Source organism: Spinacia oleracea, chromosome 5 (assembly GCF_020520425.1).
Source record: "Spinacia oleracea cultivar Varoflay chromosome 5, BTI_SOV_V1, whole genome shotgun sequence".
NCBI lineage: Eukaryota > Viridiplantae > Streptophyta > Magnoliopsida > Caryophyllales > Amaranthaceae > Spinacia > Spinacia oleracea.
This window is the reverse complement of record NC_079491.1, coordinates 111,966,279-111,991,584: the sequence shown is the minus strand read 5'-3', so window position 1 is coordinate 111,991,584 and position 25,306 is coordinate 111,966,279. Positions and strand designations below refer to the sequence as shown.

Here is a 25,306-nt window from a genome sequence, read left to right as displayed (position 1 = left end):
AGGTCGTAAACCGGTTTATTTTTTATTTTTTGAGACATCCAAACACGGGACTTCGTATAGCGTAGTCTGCGAATATTGTTTTTAACTTTGTATACTCTATATTTTCTTTCGAGCCCCCAAGAATTCGTGCTTGACGGTCATTTCTTGTTGAAGAGGTTCCTTGGGGATACGCATTTCGTAATGTCCTTGATCGTGTTTGGGATTGCGCTCGTAAGTGCGAGCGATCTTTGTAGTGGCGTGCTACTTTTACCAAAGCCGTGAGGTGCGACTTTCGACAATTTTAAAGTCGAATGAATATGGCAGGGCCCTATAGAAGTCAGAGCTGTTTTTTTTTTGGGTCTGTGATCATTTTCGGCGCCCAAGCCTGGGCGTTAAAGATTTCGGCGCCCAGCGCTGGGCGCTGAAAATAATTTCTGGCGAGGTTTCTTGATGACATAGTTGGCCTCTTGTTCATTTTCTTATTTCACTTGGAAGTTCTATGTATTCTCTCTTCTTTTGTTTTTTTCTTTGTTTTTAGAACGTGATGATTTTCTTGAGAAGCCGTAGCCGATTGGTGGACTACGGTGCTTGTTGCTTTGGGGCGATTATTTTAAGGAACTGTTGCTCTTAAGGCGTACAGTTATTGCGAGAGTTGGGCGAGTCTATATGGCCCGAGGAACATACCTTGAGGTGTAAGACTTTGATCGCTCTTATATTTTTTTGAACGTGTTCGTGAATGATGATATGTATGTGCGAACGAGCGTTCATATAATGGTCGTTGTGTGCGGTCCATTAATCAGATTGCTTGAATTGTTTCATTTTTTTTTTTTTTTTGAGCAACGACAGATTTTGAATAGTTTGCTTAGAAGCTTGATAGGGTTCAGGCCCATTCATGAAGTGGGCTCAAATATCGTGCCCTTTCGATTGTTCAAACATTTGCTTCGAGATATTTTTTTTTTATTTTGCTATGGTTGTTTCGTAGCTTGGAGCCCCCTAAGTATGCATGTTGGGATGCTTTCCTTTTGGCGTACGATTTTTGTAGGTTCTTTCGAGAAAGATGCCTTGGGGTTCCGCTCGTGTAGGTGCGAGCTATCCCTTCCGTGGTAGGTAATATTTTGCTACCTTTAATCCTTAATGTAGAAGTCGTGTAGGTGCGAGCTATCCTCTTTTACACGTGCTCTTGGTCGTGCCTACATTAGTGCAATATGCCTTACTCTCGTTTTTTAGACTTGCACCGGGGATGGCTGAACTTATGGTGCGACGTAGGCTTGTGTGGCCTAACAACATGTATTAGAACATTTCTCCAGGTGTTGGGATATCATTGCATTGGAGTACTTCATCACGCCTCGTTCAGGTGCTCGAACAAGTGTAGCACCTTTTGCGTGGGTTTGCACGGCTTATTAATTCGTTCGATGCGAGGATTCATTGATGTTTATTTCTTGTTTTTATATCTGGGCAAAATTTGACAAGCAGAAAGATTCAGCGCACAGGCTGGGGCGTTAAAGATATCGGCGCCCAGCTCTGGGCGTTGAAAATGATTTCTGGGCAGAATTTTGACACTATTTTTTTCTTTCGCTTTTGCTTTGGAACGATGTAGACTGTGTAACGGGCGCTTTATAGGGCGAGCGTTATGTGCAGTGGTTTGATCGGAGTTTTGGTGACTCGCGATTTTCAGTTACCCTTGATAGTGGGGTGACTTTATATATTCTAAGTAGTGCTTTAGAATTTGGGAGGGGTTGTAGCCATTCTAAGGTTCGTCTTACACGATTAAAGCTTAGGATTGAGCCCCTATGACATATGTATAGCATTAGCGTCGAGAATTTGCGATAAAATCGTCATTTCGAGCATTTTTAGAGTGTTTTTCTCAAGCCTCCAACTGTAGCTACGGGATTGGCTTGGTGCTATAATGCTTTGCATACGTTTTTATGCATTCATGGTGACACGGATCATGAATAGTTTAAACCAGACTCGTTTAGTGCGGGGTATGTTCGAGTAGTGATTTGCTACTTCTCTTGTAAATGTTGTATTGTGCGACATTGCCATGGTCAAGGTAGTCACATGTTGAAGTGTGCCTTGTCCAAAAGCTAGGTGCCTTTCTTTACCCATAATCATATTTGAAAATATTTTGACTTACTTGCAACATTGAGATAAACGCATACTTAGCTTAAACAAACGACACTTTATTATGTTCGAAAAAGTCTTTGAAAATTATTTGAAAATTATTTAAAATCCAAATCCTACTGTGTACAGTCCGAGGTGTCCTAAGTAAGTTGACTTATAGAAGGGTTCGTACAGGATTACATGAGTGAATCAAAATACTGTTACGATTTTTGGAATGTTGTCTAAGGATTTGCTGGAAGCCAGGGTGCAGGCGTCAAGATATACTTGTGCCCGTTTGGCATGTGCTTTAGGCTTTTAGGGCCATCTTTTCCAGAATTTTGGGAATATAAACCGTTTTCATATTGACTTAGATTTACTTGGTGTATGTCTGCACAAAAGGTCAAGGCATACTTAGTTCTTTCCCTAGCTCTTTCATTTCACTTTTTAGCTCCCAGTTGCTGTTATGTCTTCCCATTAATGATGCTTTCAGGTTTCGATTTTAGATGCCCATGTCATATTCCTGAGTAGGGTGAGCCTTGGTTAAGTGCCAAGTCCTATTGACAATGTCTGTCGTTTTTTTTTCCAAAGGGGATTCGCAAACATTTGAATTACCATGAACGGGTGCCCTGAGTTCGAAGGAACAATGGGGCAATGCCGTAGAACAATTCTCTCTTTTTTTTTTTTTTGCAAGCTTACTGCCTTTACTACTTGTTGGCGATCATGAATGTGTCTAGTGGTGAAAGAAGGTCTTTAAGCGAACGACTATGTCTAGGGGTGAAAGAAAGTCTTTAAGTGAGTTAGTTCGCTTTAGGGAGGGTCAAGTCGAGTACTTTAGAGGTCATGGACGCTTGCGTTAGCCCCCATTCAATTGAGGCAGAGTGATCTTTTGAGTCTTGTCTAAGTGCCTAGGAGTGTGAGTGCTCCTTCTGGCAAGGGTACGTGCCCTTATTATTTTTCGATGTGTGCTCATTAATTTGGCATCTTGGTGACTTGGATTCTTCCTTTGACTTAGATGTTTCTTTCGACTTGGGTTGTAAGTAATTAAATATCAATAAGGGACTTCTATTTTTATTCTTGTTATTCTATAGGCTTTAATATTTTTGCAAATTGGTTGGACCGAATCATGGATTGCCTACGTATCCGCCTTAAATAGATTTAATTTGGAATCAGGTCTTGTGTAGTTCTTAGCCTAGAAAATGGTTTCTTAGAATGCTGATTTTAAACAAGTACGTTCTGAGGTGGAACCATATTATTTGAAACGGTAAAATAAGTAAAGTCTATTATATTTTTTTTTAATCTGCTGCCTTGCGTAAGCCAAAAATTTGTTTTATATTTTTTGAGTACATGTATTTTTTCTTGGTGGTACGTATATCTGAATACGTGTTGTACCCCCCAAGTGTTCGTTATTTTTCCGTGTATGTGCGGATAAAATGACGAGCACTTCTGGACAAAATTTTAGCAAGCAGAGAGAATCAGCTCCCAGACTGGGGCGCTAAAGATTCCGGCGCCCAGCTCTGGGCGCTGAAAATGATATCTGGGTAGATTTTTTTGGTGCGCTGAATGCTTCTTTTTTCTTTTTAGACTAACTTTAGAAGCGCTTTGCGAAGTTCCTTTTTTATTATTTATTACTTTTTTGTACTTTTCATTTGTCTTCCTTTTTTATTCGTGACTCAAGACAGCTTCAAAGATGGGTTGAATGAGTTGGGATAAGTTGTATAGGTATTGGTCAAGCATGAGGATTATATCTGCTAGGGCTCACAATTTGCAGCCTCAAGCTAGTGTCACGAGTTTACATCAATCAAGGCCAACGAGTAGCATGAGGACGGCTCAAGGGTATATCAACAGGATGTATCCACACAAGTTATATGGTTATTATGCTAATGGTGGTGTAAGAGCAGGTTTAGTCTTTGGAAATGATGGGCATGACGCACGTGTCAATGGCCATGCGTGTTTTGTGGTTGACAACAAGTTCGAGAACAAGAGTCGAGGTAATGGTTTCTTGGGTTATGGCGATGAGAGCATGGATGGGTTAAATGAGCTGAACAGGGACCCCAGAGCGAAGGCGTCTAAGAACATAAGGATTGGAAAGGGTAGACATCGTAGAACTTTATGATTTGGATTGGTTGACTCAATTCTCTTCCTTCGTTTTACTTGTGTAAATTTCGCACTTTGGGAGGTACGGGCTAAGTATTTCATGGCTCTTTTCGCTCTCCCTTTTCTCTTTCTATTTTTTTCTTTTTGCTTGGGATTTCTCCCCAACATAAATCCTTCGAATTTTTCATTTGGGCTAAAAGGTAGATGGTTGTGGTCTTTGAGTCACGAGGCGAGACTGAGTGAGCCTCGTTTGGTAGGCCTATAGTGGACCTTTAATTTTAGTAGGCCTAGGATGGACCTTTAATTTTAGCAGGCCTAGGGTGGACCTTTAAATTGTCTTACTTTGCAAGCGTATTTAGTCGTTTCTTAAAAATGTGCAAATAGCGTAGATTCAAAATGTTCTTTTTACCTTATTGAAATTTAACGAAAGAATTACATCGAAAATAATTTTTATAGTTTTCGGGATTTAATTGGAAGTTGTGATTTAGACTCAAACTTTCATTAATCTTTCTGATTATAAACCGTGTATGAATACAAGGAGGTGGCCTAGACTCAAAATAATGACGTGGCGTAAGCCTATAATACTTGACCAAGTGACTCTCAGACTTAGGCTAATTGGACCATAACTTTCGTTGGTTGACACTTTAGATTTTAACCCTTGGGTGTTCATTTGTCATGCGCCATTTTGCTTAATGTTGGCAAGGTAGTTAATTGGGGAGATTGAATTTTTATTTTTGCAAGACTAGAATCATTAGTGCGGCTTCTCTCTTAGTGTGTATTGCTTTACCCCAATGGTAGCCTTACGGTACGCCGATTTGGGTATTTTCATGGTTGGTCATGTTGCATTCATGGAAAATCTTTTAGTCCGTACTTAGTAGTATTTCAAGGAGCGAGTGACTCGAGAGGACTATGATAGTCGTGACCCAATGTGATTATAAGCCTTGGGGCCATTTTTTCTTTGCCAATGGTATTAACACCTTAGGTTCACTTTGGGGGTTGTGCGACTATGGGGGATGATTTTCAGAATGTGACCGTTTCCATTTTGCAAATACTATAATATATTATTTTTATTGGTGAGAGATAGTATTGAGGCCGTGGATTCTTAGCAAGGGATGACAATTACATATGGGTGCTTATTGATTTAAATGTTAGCTAGGAAGGGAGACTCAATATGTTTTAACCTTTTATTTGCAGAACGACACCAAGCATTAGGACCGATTCTATGGATAAGACAACTAAGACTTAGGATTTAGATTGTACTTCGGCATAGCCTAGTCTAGACTCGGATTTATTTTCTTTATTCGAACATTATTTTTTCCTTGAAAACTTCATTTGAACATTATTTTCTTTGAATACTTTGCCCATGTGACATTCAAGGTTATTTCAATTAGCGTGCTCGGTTTTTGAGCCGAACATCGTCGTCGTAGGAGGCCTAATAACGACACAAAGAGTTATTTATTTTTTTACGAGTCGCTTTTGAAATCGAGTGCTTTTCTTACGCCCTCGCAGCAATTTTTTTGGAAAAGTTTTTTGCTACGTATATTTTTTATGCGCGGGCACCGAGGCTGCTGTGGCTGACCAAAAGGCCAGGCAACAACTTCAGCGCCCAGCAGTGGGCGTGAGAAATTTCGGCGCCCAGCCAGGGGCGTTGAAAATGCGTCCCTGGCTGGTTCTTGTTTTCTGTTTGCGTATAATTTGTTTTTGCGACTTTAATTTTGCGTGCTTGCCTTATAACGTCCTTTACGCGTTGTGCAGCGTTTGTGGGATTCGTTACAGGCCATCCCGAGCGTCGCTTATTTTTGTGGCGATCGTTCGGGTTTGTGGAACACGTATTTTGGTATAACTCTTTGGCCAATTGGTTTATGAATGTTTGGGTAATTTTTTTTTAAGGTCGTTGGTTTTCTAACATTGTTTGTCTAGCATTATTCGTACGCACAATCATAACATAGTCACATAGTTTGCTACACATAACTACATTACAAACATGGATTTGAAAATTAAATATGTCACGTAGTTTATGATAGGCTTCTATGGGTAGTATTTGTGCCTGGCTTGGTACCGCTTCTATCGTAGATCTAACACATGCCCCGGTCGAGGTAGTGTCTTCAACAGACGAATTTCGCCCAAGAGGCCAACCCGCAAGTGCAAGCCAAGGGGGCATGCAGGCGAGAGGGACCTAATGAGAGAGCGATTGGGTTCGGGATAGGTGTACTACCTGCACAAGTACCGAGTGGGCAACATGCGCGGCGTATGCACCCCCCTATTGGCGGAAAAAGGTATCCTTAGTCCCAACTCCCGAGGGAGCCGAGATTCGTTATGCGGTTCTCCCCGTTCACATTAATATTTTGTTGATTTTCAGGTCGTCCCAACTTGATGGGGAAATAAACGCGGGGTAGGATCGTTTCACCCTTCGGCTATTTTGATTACCTACAAGCACGAGTATTTCCTTCACTATCCCCAGTGGAGTCGCCACTGTGAGGGGGTCGAAAAAGCGCGAGGCTAATGCGTGACCTCGTCCATCGTGGGTGTGACGATTCTTTTTATTCGTAATCGGATTTCCTGTGAGTTTACACCCAATTGACTAGTAATATAGGAGTCGCCATTCAGTTTTTAACGAAAATGAGAAAAACTGACAAAACCCGGTTATCGTGACAGAAAGGGAGTGCAATTATGTTTGACCACGACGGCCGTAGGTTCCCTTGTGATCCCTGGTGTGGGGATCTCTCAACATACACCCGCAAGGTAGAGATTGAGGGTTCGGGGGACTGTGACTACCGAGAGGAGTACTTCGCTCGTCGATAACTCCAGAGGCAGGATATCCTTACTAGCTCAACATAAATAATTGAAGGGACATGCGTTAACTATTAAACTAATCTGAATTAATTTTAGCAATATGCAACATATAATACTAATTAGATCGTGATTATCTGATTTAAATAGCATTAAGGGACCTAGCATGATAATCCGATTTCCCAAAAATATTATATTTGTTAGGCGTGATAGAACAATCAGATTAGGTTAGTTTAACAGTTCATAAAAAGGGCGAGGAAAGCAGTTAAATCATCGAAAAGGGACACATTACGACGCACCCTTGAGAGGTGCGTCACGGTTCTCAGAAAACTAACCACTTTGACTTTGCTATTTCTCCTTTTTATTTAACGAATCTCAATTATGGGACAGGATACGTTCTGTTCGATTTATGGATCGATTGCGACAGAACGCGTGAACAATTTCGCAGCGTGAGGCTTAGGCTGAGGGTTGGAGTCAATACTCAGAATATAATTGTGTGTTGTGTGTCGTTTTCACGTCGAATTTAGGGGTCTATTTATAGGGAAGAGTTCGTGGAAAGATAGAATTGCAGAGTTCTAATCCGCAAAGAATTAGGAAAAAACACGTCCCGAGTATTTTCAGCGCCCAGGGCTGGGCGTCAAAGATTTCGGCGCCCAGCTCTGGGCGTTGGAAATAGAATCCAGGCAATTTCAACGCCCAGGGCTGGGCGTTGAAATTGCTGTTTGGGCCGTTTCTTTGTCAGATTCGGATTCTTAGAATCCGGAGTGTATGAGACTTAATCGAGTTTTTTAGTGCGTATCAATTTCATGACGGAATGTGTCTGGGCCCGTTACGAACTCTAGGCTCGTTAGGATTTTAATTAATACGTAACTCTTATTTCCGAATCATATTAGGAATAGGATTCTCGCAGTTTTCTATCTCATTTAGGATTTATGTTGGAGTGCAACACCTAATTCTGACAGGTTTCTATCTTTTATGACTTGCCACTTTTAGAAGCTACCCTTTATGGCAGTTACTATTTTTAGCATGTTTCCATAAATAGCAGGTTTTGGGTGAAATGAAAAGGGGAATTGAGATTCGTTATTTTATAGGAGATGCGTTGTCAAGTGGAGATTTACGCTTTCATCATCGAACCTTTCCCTTTTGGGAATGGGGACAAAAGTAGGTGTCTACAGTAGCATCTTTTCTGTTTTGCTAGAATAAATATCTACCTAGGATCATGTACTGATCTTGTCCTTTTCTCCTTAAATCATGTGCTGTCAGTAGACAGGTGGCAGGGTAATGATGAGAGCCGTTGTAAGGGTTTGTTCACTATATAAGCTGTATTGTGGGCTTAAGGCCTAAGTAATGAAAGCAGCCTCTTCCTTTCCTTCTCTCAAATTCTGATCTTAATCTGCTGCATTTACACTTGCAAATATAAGTCTTTATTATTTACCCTAATTAGTTGGGGAATCCTTAAGAATGTAACCTTATACCAGCAAATTAAACAACCAAAATAAAAGTGAGCTTAATTTTGTAACAATGAGTTTTGTTGATTGGGTTTTTTAGGGTTCAATTTTGACAGAGAGAAAATGGGAGAGTTTTAGTTTGTTTCCCCAATTTTTGAAGCTTTGATCAAAGAGTGAGGGGAGATGGAGTGGGAGTTATGTCGTCTGCCTGGGTTGGTGATTGGTGAAATTAATACTCGTAATACGTATGACGGTACGAAGGACATTTGTTATACTCTTATTTGGTAGTACTCCCTCCGTCCCGGAATACTTGAATCGGTTTGACCGACATAAAATTTAATAAAATGTATTTGACTTATTATTTAATTAATGGTACTCCATCCGTCCCATAATATAGTGCCTGTTTTCCTAAAATGGTGTCCTTAAATGATGTGCTTATTTCTAATTTAAACCATTAATTTTTACCCATAATACCCTCATGCACTAATTGTAAACTCAATATTGTCCTAAAAAAGTCAGATTTTTTATTTTGAAAATTGTACTTTTTGACTTTTATTCAACTCATGTGCTTGATTTTTGTCTTTTTGATGCCCATTTATTATGTACATACCTTTAATCTCTAATTTCTCTATCCATATAAGCCACCTAACATGTCATTTATCTTGAAAGTACAAATAATAACCATGATTTTGGTCAAACGACCACTATATTATGAGACGGAGGGAATAGTTGATAGTGGGATATTTTTTAATATAGATAGCAGATAGGTGTCAACTTTTTAAAGGGGTAAGGGGGTAGGGGGAAGGTGAATGGGACCACAAAATGACATGAGAAGGTAATAGTTGATATAATATTAATAAAAGTTTCCCATTTATAAAAGCGGTGTGTTGAGTAATATAGTGTTTTGATGATTATGAACAAATGATGATTATCTAACTAATGTGTGTATTGTTTAGATGTGCATGAACAAGTAATGACGGTTAATACAGATCATTTAGTTGGAAGATTATGAAGATATATACAAGAAGAAGTGAAGTTCCTGAAAGGAACTCAAGAAGTGAAGGGAACTTCAGAAGAGAAGTCTAATTATATAAGTATACCATTAGACTTAGAGTTTGTGTCCTTAACTACTGCATACTTGTTTATTAGTTTAGTTTTCTTCATCTTGCTTGTATTGGTTGTCATCACTGACTTTATGGTTTTGATGACAACTAGCAAACGACTAACCTATGTTTGAGTTCCAATATGTATACGAAACAAATATAGGTTTGATGAAGAAACAAACATGAAGAGTTCAAGTCAATAAATCAAGTATCCAAGCTGCAACAAAGTTCTTCAAAGGAACACAAACAGATCAGTTCCTCAGCAGATCCTACGAGGAACAACGAGTATAAAGTTCCTGAGTAGGAACAAGCATGGAAAAGTTCCAGAGGCGGAACTATCAACATGAGGCTCTTGAGTTGGAGCATCATGAAGCATGAAGAAGAAAATAAGAGTTTATTTTCTATGATTCATGTAAGTATGTAGAAACTTGAATAATTGAGGAACACGGTGCCAAAAGGAACTTGTCGGAACTTATGAGAAATAACGTCAGTTTATCTTCCTAGAATACTCCTAGTTTTAAGGTAATTTTAAGTGTCAATATCGTGGCTTTTAACACTCCTAGTTGTTAGGGATTTACCTTTGACTTTGAGTATTTATCTCCTAGTAAAACTCTATTTATTTATGTTTTTAAAATAAAAGATAATTTTTATAAAATCTTATTTTAATTAGAATTCTGATTTTTATATCATATATTTATTTATTTATTATTTAAAATTCGTTTTTAATAATGTCCTATTCATTCTAGGATTTGTTTTGAATATCTTTTGTAGTTTAATGTGTTTAAAATTTTATTTTTAATAAATAAAAAATAATTAATCTTTTTGTAAAATAAAATCTGATTGTTAGTTATTTTATTTTAATAAAATTTATTTATTTATTTTTTTTTTTTTAAAATCAGATTTAAAAGGTTTGGTTTTAGAAAATTAAAATCATTGTTTTACGTTGTTTTGGAAAAACTACATTAGTGGAGAAATAATAGGAGATCATGGAAAACCTGATTATGCTTAGCCCTAACTCCATGATTTTCTCTACTGACTAAAGTCATGGGATCATGCCTAAATTGAAGGGCTTAGTGGTTGTTAGTGGAGAAGATTATGGAGAAAGTGGTTGAGGTTTCTTCCTCTATAAAGGAGAGCTTTCTCATTCATTCAAGGGTGTCTGACTTCTCGGTCATTCCACAGAGTCTGGTTTACGTGGAAGGTAATTAAAGAAGATATATTTGTTCCACGTTTTTTAGTCAGTTCCTGCAGTTCCGAGTTCCTGTCAGTTCCGAGTTCCTTTACAGTTATTCACTCTCTACATATTAGAGTTTAATCAATTATCAAATGTCAACATTTTAAGAGTTGTTCAAGGGTTGAGTGAGCTCTTGTAATGGGTAATTTGTCAAGGGTTTGAGTGAATTCTTGTATAAGTTTTGGGCAGGAACTTGAGTGAGTTCCTGATGTGTATGGGGTAGGAACTTGAGCGAGTTCCGGTTGTATTTGGGTAGGCTTTGAGTGAAGTCTATGAGAAAGAAGCAGAGAGGCTTTGAGTGAAGCAAAAGAGTCAAGAGAGACTTCTAGGGAAGTCAGTGAGAGCGTAGTTGTTTGAGGAACAACTATTGGGAACTTGAGTTCGTAGAGGAACTCAAGTAATGCCCGAGTTCCTTATAGGTTTGTAACTGAGTTGTTGCCCTATAGTGAAAAGAGTTTAAGTTGAAATCCCTAGTGGGTCGAGGTTTTCTTTCTAGTTGGGCGTAGAAAGTTTCCTCGTAAAATCTCTCTTGCATTGTTTCTCTACTTGCTTAAAGTTTCTTTATAATTCCGCAAAATTGGCTAGAAAGTTCCATACTACAATTCACCCCCCCTCTTGTAGTGTTCCATCCGAATAACAATTGGTATCAGAGCCGGAACTCGCTGATAAGCAGGCAACCCTGCTGAGTTAAGTTCCTGGAAGGAGGAACAATTACAAGAAACTTGATGAAAGGAACTCGATCCTACCCATTCAAAGGAACAAGGCAGATCTGACTTTTATTGTTGAATAAAAGTCAGCCAAAGTGTAACAGGCTATCTTCTAAGGTAAATATCTATTCCTTTAGACCTTCTTTGTGTGCATACATTAATTTATTGCGTGTTCCTTGCATTGTTTCTAATGGAACTTCTGTTTTGTTTTGATTTAAAATTAAATTTGAAAAATCTAAAATCTATATTTAATAAATGATTCTTCAATTTTTTTTTTCAAACTTCAGTACATTAAAATTATGTCAAGGAAACGTATTTTGAAAAATGCATATATGTGGAACTCGGAGTTTTTATTTTTTAGGCAACAAAATATCCTACTTATTTTTTCTCTGCCTAAGAACTATTATTTTATATGCTTCATGAATATATTGAATATCATTTATATGAAGGCATATTGTATCTTGGTAGTAGTTGTTGTGTTGATTATTTTCTTAACAGTTACTACTAACAAGAAGGGACCCAAATCTGTTGGGTTCCCTCGACAAAGAAATTGGTACAGGAACAAACAAAGGTGCACATTAATATGTCAGAGTTCCTGTGAATTTAAGTTCTACATTGAGGAACTCGCTGGATCATTGTTGACCCACGAGTTATACTTAGGAACTCACGAAGGTGCGACATTATAAAAATACATTACATCAGCTCCCCACATCGGAACAAGGATCAAAATCCGAAGAGGAACTTTCGAATAAAGGAACTCATTTAAGCACCATTCCAAGGAACAGATAAAGGCTGCAACGAAAAGATCCTTAATGATACAGTTAAGGTAAACATTAAATTTTTGAGATCTTTATATGCATACGCTATTTATTTAAATCAAGTTCCTAACAACGTTTTATGAAAATTGTTCAAATATATTTTAAAATTTGTTTAATCGATTTTGGATTGTCTCAAACATGTTTTTGTGAGACAAATTTCAGATTCTAAAACTGATTTTGCATTCATGCATTATTTGAATGGTTCAAGGAACAAGACAAAGGAACAATGCATATAGCCACTCTTGGAACTTGGTTTCCCTGCAAAGAGAACTTTATTCTTTGGGTTGCATAATTTAATGTTATATCATTTATTGTCCAAAGAACGATTTTTCCATGTATTATGAGTATATTGAATATTTATTATATGTATGCATGTTAAATCTTAGATCTAGCAGTTTAAAATAATCATTTTCTAAGATGCTACTACTAAAAAGAAAGGAACTGAAATTAAGTCAGGTTCCCAAGACCATGAATTGTTTACAGGTCTGTTAGTATACAATTTTTGTATACTTTAATCTTCTAAATTATGCTACCTAAATATATTTATTACTAATGCATGATTTTGGAAAGTAGTAGAAGAGAAATGATTTTTACAGGTTTATAACTCATGATTGAGTGTGTGTATGAAGTAAAGGAACAACATCAGAATTACACCAAGGAAAAATGAGTTGGAAATCCATTAGATTCGTTGGAATAGTGAAGAGGAACTCAGGCTCGGAACTTGGAACTTCAGATGTAAACTAGTTCCAGTTCCACCAGCATGTAAGTTCCTTCCAAATATGATGGGTCATATCAACGAATCAACTCACATGCACTATATAATTGGAAGTCACTTTGAACATCTCAAAGGAACTCAATCATGTGAAATGCTAGTAAGGTTGTTCCCTCATTTTACTTGTGTTAATTAATGTTGAATTTTTTTATATAAACCTGTTTCTCTTAAATTATTGTGCAAACTAACCTTATTTGTGTTATAGGTTTTGTTTTGGAATTTAATATGTATAAAATGCATAATAATAAGTTTCATTGATCAAAGGAACTCTTCCTAAGTTCTGGTGAAACAATCAGCGAACTCAAGGTTACAGTAACTTGATAAATGGTGCATAAACTATTTGATAGCAAATTTTTGGTGTCAAAGTTTTTCATGTACAAGTTCTTGGTTCTTGTTAACCTAAGTTCCATGGAACAAAATATATGTTTCATGTTTCTTTCGTGAAGTAACTTTTTCAGGAACATCATATTTTGTTATTATGTCTGATTATATATATATTTACTTTAGACTAACCCGCTAATCATAACTTTGCACAAAAGTACTACACTTGAGTGTTATTTATTCCCAGATTACTCATATTAAAATAACTCAAGATGGAGAATGGTCATGAAGACCATAGGAACATGTTCTAGCTTACTTGTAACATGAAAAATGAGGTGGCTACAACTAAGGGGGAACAACTCGTTATATCTCGACAATGATTGTTCTATGAAAGAAAATTCACTATTATCGTTTGGTTGCTACCTACATTGGAAACTTATAACTTTTGACAGTTAAGGTAAGATTGGTTCCAAATGAAAAGTTGGTAAGTCAAGTTCCTGTTCCATTGTGAATTTTTATTGTCGAGTAATTAATGCACATTTGTTTAGAGTTTCCAAAATTATGTTTTCTCTGGTAATTTTAAAAATAAATTACATCATCAGTAATAAATGTCATAGTTGAAGGGAATCAAAGAGAGAACACATACTTTGTGGATCACAATTTGGTTCCTAACAATAATTTGATATTTCTAGGGGTTATTGAAGATGATCCAGAGTTTACAACAAATATAAAAATGTGCGTTGAAATAAGTGAATATATTACTTGTGATTGAAACTAACATGACTATTCCCAGCAACAGGTTAAAGTTTATTTCAATATTGAACTCGCAAGTTCATGTAGAACTAATCGAGTTTCTAATGATAAAATATGTCACTATTAAAAGCAACAGTAGCCAGCTACATAAGTTCATGTCGAGGAACTTCAAACTAAGGTTCAAGTTCCAGTTCATGAAGCTGAAGATCAACTCGATCAATCAATATCATGCAACAAGTTCCACGACTGCTCTAGTAGTAGAGAAATTGCCAGATTCATTTATCGAGTTCCTGTGTGCACTACAACATTCATTCAATCAATTTTTCAATGACATCGACAAAGGAACTCAGAGAAGGTTGGTTCTTGAAAGGAACAACCAGTCAGAAAGGTATTGATTTTTAGGAGACTATTTCTCCAGTAGCTTGTTTATAAGGTAATTATATATAATCCTATGTTGTTGCACATATGGGACATAGGTTGTTCCAAACAGAAGATGACTTCTTTTTTTTCTTATAAAGAACAATGTCAAGTCCCTTCTTGAAAACTGATTTTAAAATTAACATATTTTGTTTTCAAGAGAAACTGATTTATTAGTGATATATATACATAAATGTTGAACCTAACGAATTGTTTTATAAGGTTTCATTATCATAAGTGTTTATATGAACATGATGAAAGAACACAACAACCACTCTCTTAATTTCTATAAAAATTAAATAGAGAGTGATATTTGAGATGATCAAATGACAAAAGCATGTCAAGGAACTTCTGAAGAATGATTGACAATATTCGATTACACATGAATGTTTCCATAAGATGTGAGGGCATCAAGATGATGGAACTAGCACTCAAGGAACTCGAACATAAATTCATCAAAATTAGTCCAGCACCTCAAAGTAATCATACACATGGTGAAAAATTATATAAGGTACATTTTTTTTGTTATATTGTTTACTTATTAATTTAATTGTACACGTCTTGAAATGCATTATGTGATTATGCTTTCCTTATGATTTCATCTATTCATGGACTGTTTAAAGGATCAATACTTAATGAAGCAATGGCATGAGCATAACATAGTCTTTTCCATGAGTTTTGTTGATTTGGAACTCCTACACATATTTAGATAAGGCAATTATGTATGCTTAAAGTAAATGTGTCACACTTATATTTTGTGCTGTAAAAGGCATACTCACTTGCCCAAAGAGTATTAGATGTCTCATAATAGAACTATATGGATGCTATCAAACAAGAAAATCCTAAGTTGCCAAAGAAACAATGGAAGAAACATTGATGGAACTAGACAAGTAGATTCCCATAAAAATATTTCTTTATCTTGCTTAATATTGTCAGAGGGAACAAACCTATATTTTAACCAACTTCCACTTATCCACACCATATGTATTTGAAGAACAACATCTTTCCACAAGACTGGTTTGTGTGTTCGTGATTGGGTTGAGCATTATACTACATTCGCAAAGAGTGTTCTATTGTGCCGAGCCATTAGCATTATTCTACAACCTTTGGGTTGTGTGTCCGTGCTAAGTACAATCATACTCTACAATCCAGTATTGTATCTCTACGTTGTATTCTTTATTCCTATCATTAACATTTCATAACTTCGAAGATCCTTATTTCCAAAATTATCATTCCACTCATATCCCGACACTTCAAATATACTACTTCCCACGAGCTCTAAGTTAATATTCATCGATTTGTATGGTTTGATGATACATAAAGAGTTATAAATGGATGGATACATTTTGAGGGGGAAGTTTGTGGAAGAAGTGAGAAGCAAGTTTATTATACTTTATCAATTGATATTTCGAGGGAAATCATTAGATGGAGCTACACTTACAAGCTCCAAAATGAAGAGAGGAATGGTAAGGAACTCTGGGGGAATAAGGAAGGAACAAATGTAAATGATTCATATTTGGTGGTGGAACTCAAGTATGTATGAATATATTTTCTCTTTACTGTTGTACTTAAAAACTCTAGGAAAGTGCCACAACGTGTAATGACACCCTTGTTTTTTTTTTTAAAAAAAAAAAAAAAAAAAAATGTATGATGAAAAAAAAAAAAATGAAAAGAAAAAAAAAATAAACAAGGGTGATCAAATCTTTATTATTTCCTAGATGACATATGATTCTGAAGACGTTTACTCATGGAATCAGTTGAAAGGGGAACATAAGCAAAAATTGAAAGAACTTGATGAAATATGTTCAAGTTCCTTTTATCAGTGTGTTTCTCAAGGAAAGTTGGTGGTTGAAGAGAAGTGAACTTGATTGGTACATATCATGGTTATGTTTAGAAGAAATTTCAAGATTGTGAGGTAAAGTGATAAACTCTAATGATTGTTGAGAACCTCACTTTGAAAACCTAACTAAAGAGCACACTATCTATTTCAAAGTTCCCTCTATTCAAATTGCTCCATAAATTTCTTTCATACTTCTTTGAGCCCGATATTACAATATCATACTCTCTTAATCCATTTTTGACTTTCAAATTTGATCTATGCTTGACTTTAATTTATTATTTGTCAAGTTCCTTCAGTAATTTTAAAGTTGGATCTTTGGATTGTGAATTGGAAATTCGTGTAGCATATGCATCCTAAGTTTGAAAATTGAGCATCTTGAGACTTTTAGGACTAACAAGTGTTTAACCTTTATGGTGGTAATTGTGGCATATAGCAATATGTATATATGATTTACCTAAAGCAAATATGTGTAAAATTGTCCTTTTCGATAATGACAAAAGGGGGAAGATTATGTATAATGCTTATTGTCTAATATAGTCAAGTCTAAATCCTCTTATGCATGACTTGTTCAATAGTTTCCAGTCTGTATTATTAAGGGGGAATTAATGTACATCTTTAATGTTTAATTTGCGATAAGCATCATTTGTTTGTCATCATCAAAAAGGGGGAATATTGTTGAGTAATATAGTGTTTTGATGATTATGAACAAATGATGATTATCTAACTAATGTGTGTATTGTTTAGATGTGCATGAACAAGTAATGACGGTTAATACAGATCATTTAGTTGGAAGATTATGAAGATATATACAAGAAGAAGTGAAGTTCCTGAAAGGAACTCAAGAAGTGAAGGGAACTTCAGAAGAGAAGTCTAATTATATAAGTATACCATTAGACTTAGAGTTTGTGTCCTTAACTACTGCATACTTGTTTATTAGTTTAGTTTTCTTCATCTTGCTTGTATTGGTTGTCATCACTGACTTTATGGTTTTGATGACAACTAGCAAACGACTAACCTATGTTTGAGTTCCAATATGTATACGAAACAAATATAGGTTTGATGAAGAAACAAACATGAAGAGTTCAAGTCAATAAATCAAGTATCCAAGCTGCAACAAAGTTCTTCAAAGGAACACAAACAGATCAGTTCCTCAGCAGATCCTACGAGGAACAACGAGTATAAAGTTCCTGAGTAGGAACAAGCATGGAAAAGTTCCAGAGGCGGAACTATCAACATGAGGCTCTTGAGTTGGAGCATCATGAAGCATGAAGAAGAAAATAAGAGTTTATTTTCTATGATTCATGTAAGTATGTAGAAACTTGAATAATTGAGGAACACGGTGCCAAAAGGAACTTGTCGGAACTTATGAGAAATAACGTCAGTTTATCTTCCTAGAATACTCCTAGTTTTAAGGTAATTTTAAGTGTCAATATCGTGGCTTTTAACACTCCTAGTTGTTAGGGATTTACCTTTGACTTTGAGTATTTATCTCCTAGTAAAACTCTATTTATTTATGTTTTTAAAATAAAAGATAATTTTTATAAAATCTTATTTTAATTAGAATTCTGATTTTTATATCATATATTTATTTATTTATTATTTAAAATTCGTTTTTAATAATGTCCTATTCATTCTAGGATTTGTTTTGAATATCTTTTGTAGTTTAATGTGTTTAAAATTTTATTTTTAATAAATAAAAAATAATTAATCTTTTTGTAAAATAAAATCTGATTGTTAGTTATTTTATTTTAATAAAATTTATTTATTTATTTATTTTTTTTTTAAAATCAGATTTAAAAGGTTTGGTTTTAGAAAATTAAAATCATTGTTTTACGTTGTTTTGGAAAAACTACATTAGTGGAGAAATAATAGGAGATCATGGAAAACCTGATTATGCTTAGCCCTAACTCCATGATTTTCTCTACTGACTAAAGTCATGGGATCATGCCTAAATTGAAGGGCTTAGTGGTTGTTAGTGGAGAAGATTATGGAGAAAGTGGTTGAGGTTTCTTCCTCTATAAAGGAGAGCTTTCTCATTCATTCAAGGGTGTCTGACTTCTCGGTCATTCCACAGAGTCTGGTTTACGTGGAAGGTAATTAAAGAAGATATATTTGTTCCACGTTTTTTAGTCAGTTCCTGCAGTTCCGAGTTCCTGTCAGTTCCGAGTTCCTTTACAGTTATTCACTCTCTACATATTAGAGTTTAATCAATTATCAAATGTCAACATTTTAAGAGTTGTTCAAGGGTTGAGTGAGCTCTTGTAATGGGTAATTTGTCAAGGGTTTGAGTGAATTCTTGTATAAGTTTTGGGCAGGAACTTGAGTGAGTTCCTGATGTGTATGGGGTAGGAACTTGAGCGAGTTCCGGTTGTATTTGGGTAGGCTTTGAGTGAAGTCTATGAGAAAGAAGCAGAGAGGCTTTGAGTGAAGCAAAAGAGTCAAGAGAGACTTCTAGGGAAGTCAGTGAGAGCGTAGTTGTTTGAGGAACAACTATTGGGAACTTGAGTTCGTAGAGGAACTCAAGTAATGCCCGAGTTCCTTATAGGTTTGTAACTGAGTTGTTGCCCTATAGTGAAAAGAGTTTAAGTTGAAATCCCTAGTGGGTCGAGGTTTTCTTTCTAGTTGGGCGTAGAAAGTTTCCTCGTAAAATCTCTCTTGCATTGTTTCTCTACTTGCTTAAAGTTTCTTTATAATTCCGCAAAATTGGCTAGAAAGTTCCATACTACAATTCACCCCCCCTCTTGTAGTGTTCCATCCTAATAACACGGTGCAAGTAATCCGGGACGACTTTTATAAGGAAAGCGGTGCAAGTATTCCGGGACGGAGCGAATAGTTCGTACTAGTATACTTATTAGGGGTGTGGTGTTCATCAGTTGACAGAGGTGCTCACGCGTTGTACATGCATTCCTAAAAACGACGATTTCGCTTTGTGTTAGTCTTGTGCGTGTTTAATTTTACACGGTGACCTTGTGTTTTTTTCAAAATTCTATATATATGGTGCAACAAATAGTCCGATTACAAGAATTTGCCGCGTTTTACAATATACAACAAGGCATATATTCTCGTATGCGGAGAAGTGAAGGATACATAAGAGGATATATTGACGCATATATATATTATATATATAGTGCAAAATCAAACATGATACATACTCCTATATATAACAATACTTAGTTTTTGATATCAAGGAATTTGTTCATATTGACGCATAAGCTGCAAAATAGAACAAGCTTTCCTTTGGCCTCTATTAGTCCCACTCTGTGAAATTTGAACCAAACATTCATAAACCCCAAATTGAAGTGCGGCGAGCAAGAAGGATGATCCACCATTTAACCCCAACTCAAGCAATATTGCTGCTGCCCCTTCTTTATTTTTTGGTGTACCATCACCTCCCATAAAATCAACCAATGCTTGAATAAAAGGAAGTTGTCCAATTTCTTGCCTCCCTTGAGGGTGTGAAACTAGAAGCAACAAAATCGAAAGGGCCTCATCAATCATTCCTAACTCATTATCATCAAGCAAGTTTAACAACGGTCTAACAATCCCTGCTTCGATAGCTCGGGCTTTGTTCATGGTGTTCAGACTTAGGTTAAAAAGCGCAGTAGCTGCATCTCGTTTCCCTCTGATTGTACCATTAGCTAACAAATTAACTAATGGGGGTATTCCATCAGATAATCCAATAGTCACTTTGTTCTCATCAAGCATTGAAAGGCTAAATAGAGTTGCAGCTGCATTTTCTTTGGATCCTACGTTACCATTTTGAAGGACTTCTATAATAGTAGGGATTGCTCCATATTCAGTTATGAGTTGTTTATTGGTTCTATCAATTGATAAATTGAGTAGAGTTGTAACAGCGTGTTCTTTTGTTTTTGAGTATGGATTTGATAAGAGTTGGACTAAGGGAGGAATCCCTGAACTCTCGGCGATAAGGATTCGATTTTCAGGGCTTTCCTTAGAGAGTAATCGGAGCTTATGTACGGCTTCTCGTTGAATTTCAAGGTGAGTTGAGGAAAGGTCTTTGATGAGTGAAATGATGATTGATTTGTGTTCAGGTAAGGAAGGGTCATTGGTGGTTGTTGTTTTATTACGGTTGGAGGATTCATCTTTTTTACGCGTTACTTGAATCTTGTTCTTCTCACACCATTGTATGATTAGGTTCTTGAGTGCATAGTTTGGTGCTAAGGATATGTGTTCTAATACTTGTCCAGATTTTGGACATGTTCTGTGACTTGAGTCTAGCCATTTTCGGATGCTTTCCCTTTCATATGTCTACATTTTCAACAACAAAATAAATTAGACAAAAATAAAAAAAAAAAAATGTTAAACATTTTATACAAATTAAGAATTTTATGTATACATTTTGTTCAATCTTGAATGTACTAGCTGACTTGCTCATATCTTCAACCATTAGTATTTCTATTTATACATATACTAAAGTGGAGTGTTTTTTTTAGAGATATTTTTTCTCTTAAACCCATTATTTTAAGTTTATATTGGAAATAGTAAAATGATTTTTCATTTCTAATAAAACTTTGAAGGCAACACTATAAATAAAAATAAAATATACTTCCTCCGTCTCGGAATACTCGCACGGTTTTGACTAGACACGCTTATCAATACATAACTTTGACCACCAATATCAAGAAATAGTGCGAGTATTCCAGGACGGATGAAGTAGTTCGTAATTCTTTTTTTTTTTATTATTAACTTCTCATTATACTCATTTTTACGAATTTTTTACTACACGAAATATAGAGAATTCCTAGGAAAAACTATTCGTAAAAAAATATTAGCAATTGATGACCGACCAATTTGTATTGACTAAATTTCAAATTATTTGTTCATTTATTAATTTAGAAAACCGAGCATCATTCGGGCATTAACTAGTAGCTAGTGAAATAAATCCAACAAGACCCTACAACACAACCAGTCAATCAATGAAGTTTCAAAAAACAAATAAAACTAACAGAAAAAGAAACAGAGGTGGTATATTAATTACTTACTTGTCCGGTGGCAACAATAACAGGATCAGTCATGATTTCTAAAGTAATTGGACAAAGAAATTCTTGTGGAGTTTCTATAGTAGGGATCTTGATAGTTTGTTGTTGGTGTTGTTGATGTTGTTGTTGTTGTTGTTGTTGTTGTTCCAATGGCTTATTAATAGTATGATCTTCAAGCATTAGATTGGTTTCGTCGATTCCAGCAATTTGTTTGAATTTATTAAGCACATCTAAGATAAGTTGCATATTTTCTTCAGCCCTTTTATCTTTTGCAAGTCGTCTAACAGCTTTACTTTCTTCCTTCAATTCCTCAGATGTGCTTAAGTTTAGCTTCTTTGCTAGCCTCTCTATGATAGCAATGTCCGCGTTCCGGTCATCGTCTTTGCTAAACACAACCATCATATCCATCGACAACTCCAAGTCTTGTGTGTCTGTTCTTCTCTTGGCTCTCTTAAGTTGTTGCCCCATCAGCTCCGTCTGATAATTAAATATATGCAATTTTTGTTCTTGTCATAATTTTATCAACACTTTTTTTTAATCTTTTGTCATAAAAATCATACTCCCTCCTCGTTTTTTATGGTTGCACTTTATTTTTTACCATCTCCAATGCACACGTTTGATGCATATTCCGCTAATAACCTACTCGTTTTGACAAAAGAAAATAAATATGCAAGTACTTATTTATTGTATCGAAAGAGATCATAATGTTTGACGATTTTGTGGTCTCCAATGCACATGTTTGACCATTAATATATATTCTTATATAAGAATTTTTTTATAAAAATTGATATTTTTAAAATACATATTGGTAATAATTCAACAATATCTCAATTATATTATTTTAATATTGTAAAAGCGAGAATTTACGGTGAAAGTTTTATAAAGCTTGACCATAAAAGTTAAAGTGTAACCATAAACAAATTCGGAGGGAGTACTATGCATATTAAAGGGTGATGATAAAGGTCACAAGTTGCAATAACTTTTAGTTGTCGCAATCTTATGTGTCGCAGTTTAATTGGCACATTTTCGTTGTGACCTTCACCATTTTCGTTAAAAATAAAACAAGCTTGATGGCAACAAGAAGGGAGAAGGTGCAGGAGGCAGACTAGCTATGTGGTCAAGTTTAGGTTGATTCTGCAATTTTTTTATACCACATGAAGTGGATGCGTCTATGCCCAACAATGCCAACGGTGATTGATACATACTCTTGTAACAATCTAGTTTATGAAGTAACTCGTTTTGTTAAAAGAAAAAAAAAATGTGATGTCAAGTACGTATTTATTGTATCGAAAGAGATCATAATGTAACACAATTTCACATAACACAAGGTAGAATTTCACTTTAAATATTAAAAAAAACATGAAATTGGATTTTATGTTTTAATTTACCTGTTCTTTCACCTCATCTGATATGTTAAGATCATTGTAAGGAATGTCATCCAAAGCTTGGCTTAATTTTGTATTAACTGAATGAAATATTCCGGTAATGGCCTCGCGCTCAAGTGCCTAATTATATACACATTTCAAATCAAATTAATTAAATAAAAATTTAAAGATCCACAGAATGATTAATTAATTAATTAAAAATAGGAATTAGGGGTAATTAATTACCAGGTAAATCTTGCTACCCTCGGAACAAGTTTTTAACAACTTTTTAGCAGAAAGAAGAGCTTTTCTCAAATTACAAAAGGAAGCGTGAGCTGAATTAGAAAGAGCTGGTGCATTAATCTGTCTAATCTCCTCCAAAAGAAGATGCATAATCTTGATTCGTCGAACGAGGTTTTGGCTTTCCTTCCTTTGAGTTATTCTATAATCACCCATTAATCCAAGGGATTCTATTAGTACCTCTATATCATGAATTATGTCTTTACCTTCTTTTGGTGTTAAAAACATGAAATTATCCTCCTCTAACATAATAATCCCGGCCGGACTTCCGATTTTCGCGTCGCTGATACCAAAAGGGATCGGACAATTTAACGTTAAGTTTGGAGATGATTTACAAAACTTGGGTTTAAACATCTTCTTAAATGTTATTGATTTTTACTTCCTTTTAACTCAATTAGGAACAAATTTTCATTTAGGTTGTTTTTTTTTTTTTCGTATTATATATATTTTGAAATATATAATGCAAGATAACGAAACTCAAAACCAAAAAGGATTTAGAAGGTGATGAAGTTTAGTTCTTGATGATGCTTGAGATAGGTAAATTTTTGCGGTAATTACGGTTAGCTTCATTTAGAGGCTATTGTTTTTGCTTAAGATTGTGAGGTTGGGATGGAAATTAAAATTTGATGTTAAAAGTTTGTTGAAAGTTTGTTTTCTTTTGGTACGAGCTTTGGCTTCATTTGATGTCGTTTACATTTTGGCTAAAGCTTATCATCCTTTAATTCAATTTTAGTGTTTTTTTAACAATTAAATGTTAGACCACTTAATTGTCATTCATGCATTAAAATTAATTATATACTTCTTTTTTTGTTTAATGAGCCAAAATGGACATTACAAAATTACTCGTACAAATGAAAAAACAGGTGATTTAAATATATGACATATTTATACTAATATTTTAAAATAATATTTTGATTTCCATATGTCATTTTCTTGTATTTCTTGTTTTTTCTATCGATTAACCCTTAAAATCCTAATTTTTCCATTTTAAAAATAAATTATAAATAAAAATCCATATACTTTAAGTTAAATTTATTTAATATTCATAATATCTTAGATTCTTAAGTATGTCATTGGTGAAATAATTGATAGGCTCATTGCCCCCTTTATATATATATATATATATATATATATATATATATATATATATATATATATATATATATATATATATATATATATATATATAATTGTACATAATAATATATATATATATATAATTGTACATAATTATGTACATTTGATAAAGCATATAATTATGCATTGCACGAGTTACAATTAACTTGTTGTGCACCAATTCTCAATCTCTACCGGGCCCGACTATGGGGCTATCTGTTCGTATGGGCCCCAAAATTTTGGGTGCCCAAAAAAACAAAACGCTGGTTTAAGTCTAAAACCCAAATAAAAGAAAGTAAATGCTTGCTTCCCTAATTCCGGTATTCCATAATTAACAAAATTCATTACCTTCTCTCACTAAAACCAAATCAAACTTTTTAGTTTCTCTCTCCAATTTCCAAAAAATAGTTAACGCTCTCAATTATATCTAGTCAATAACGGGTATTTCCTTTATTTTTTGTGGCAATATACGAAGGAGTAGTATAAATCTCCTATATTTTATTTATGTCTATCAAACATTTTAATTCATCTTCTCAAATAACCTACGTAAAATCTTAAACAATGTTCATATTTTGACTATATATTTCGTGTAAACCAATGTGTTTTACTTTTAACAATTCTCTTTCGAATATTTTACGGGGGCCTAACTTTTACACTTGGAACAGGGCCACCAAATTAACAGAGACAATCCTGATCCCTACCATTGATATTTTTTTCCTATTAGCTAAGAAGGACCCTACTCAACCAACATCTATATTAGGTTAGCCAGTCCAACTCTGCAGGTCTACACTTGATCGAGCCATTGAAAAATATTTCAGAGCTGATGGCGATCGACCCTTCACTAGTAGAAAAATGCTCAAGTGCTGCTCAATTTAAGGCCTCAAATGCTACCTTTTTCCATGTACAGTACATGGTGTTCCCGCAACAAGTATTTCTCGAGTACTACCAAAATAAAAGAAACATTAGATGTGACAAGTGCTGCCAATTTTAGAAAATGAGCAGCACTGGACAAATTAAGTGTTGTCAAATTTGGGAAATGAGCAGCACTTCATACTATCAAGTGATGCTCGGTTAGGAAAATGAGCAGCACTTGCATAAAAAATGATGGCATTTACAGTTAATCTAATTAACATATAAGCGGAATAATCCC

General features: G+C 35.2%; 1 protein-coding gene across 1 annotated transcript; it reads right to left on the bottom strand.

Moving 5' to 3' along the window:
- Positions 1-19,297: 19,297 nt before the first annotated feature.
- LOC110805287 (U-box domain-containing protein 15) lies at positions 19,298-23,517 on the bottom strand. The gene is made up of 4 exons (XM_022010883.2): positions 22,987-23,517; positions 22,765-22,881; positions 21,380-21,853; positions 19,298-20,645 (listed from the first exon to the last, which is right to left on the bottom strand). Exons 1-4 carry the CDS (start codon positions 23,392-23,394, stop codon positions 19,560-19,562), a joined length of 2,085 nt encoding a protein of 694 aa, XP_021866575.2. The 5' UTR covers positions 23,395-23,517; the 3' UTR covers positions 19,298-19,559.
- Positions 23,518-25,306: the final 1,789 nt, after the last annotated feature.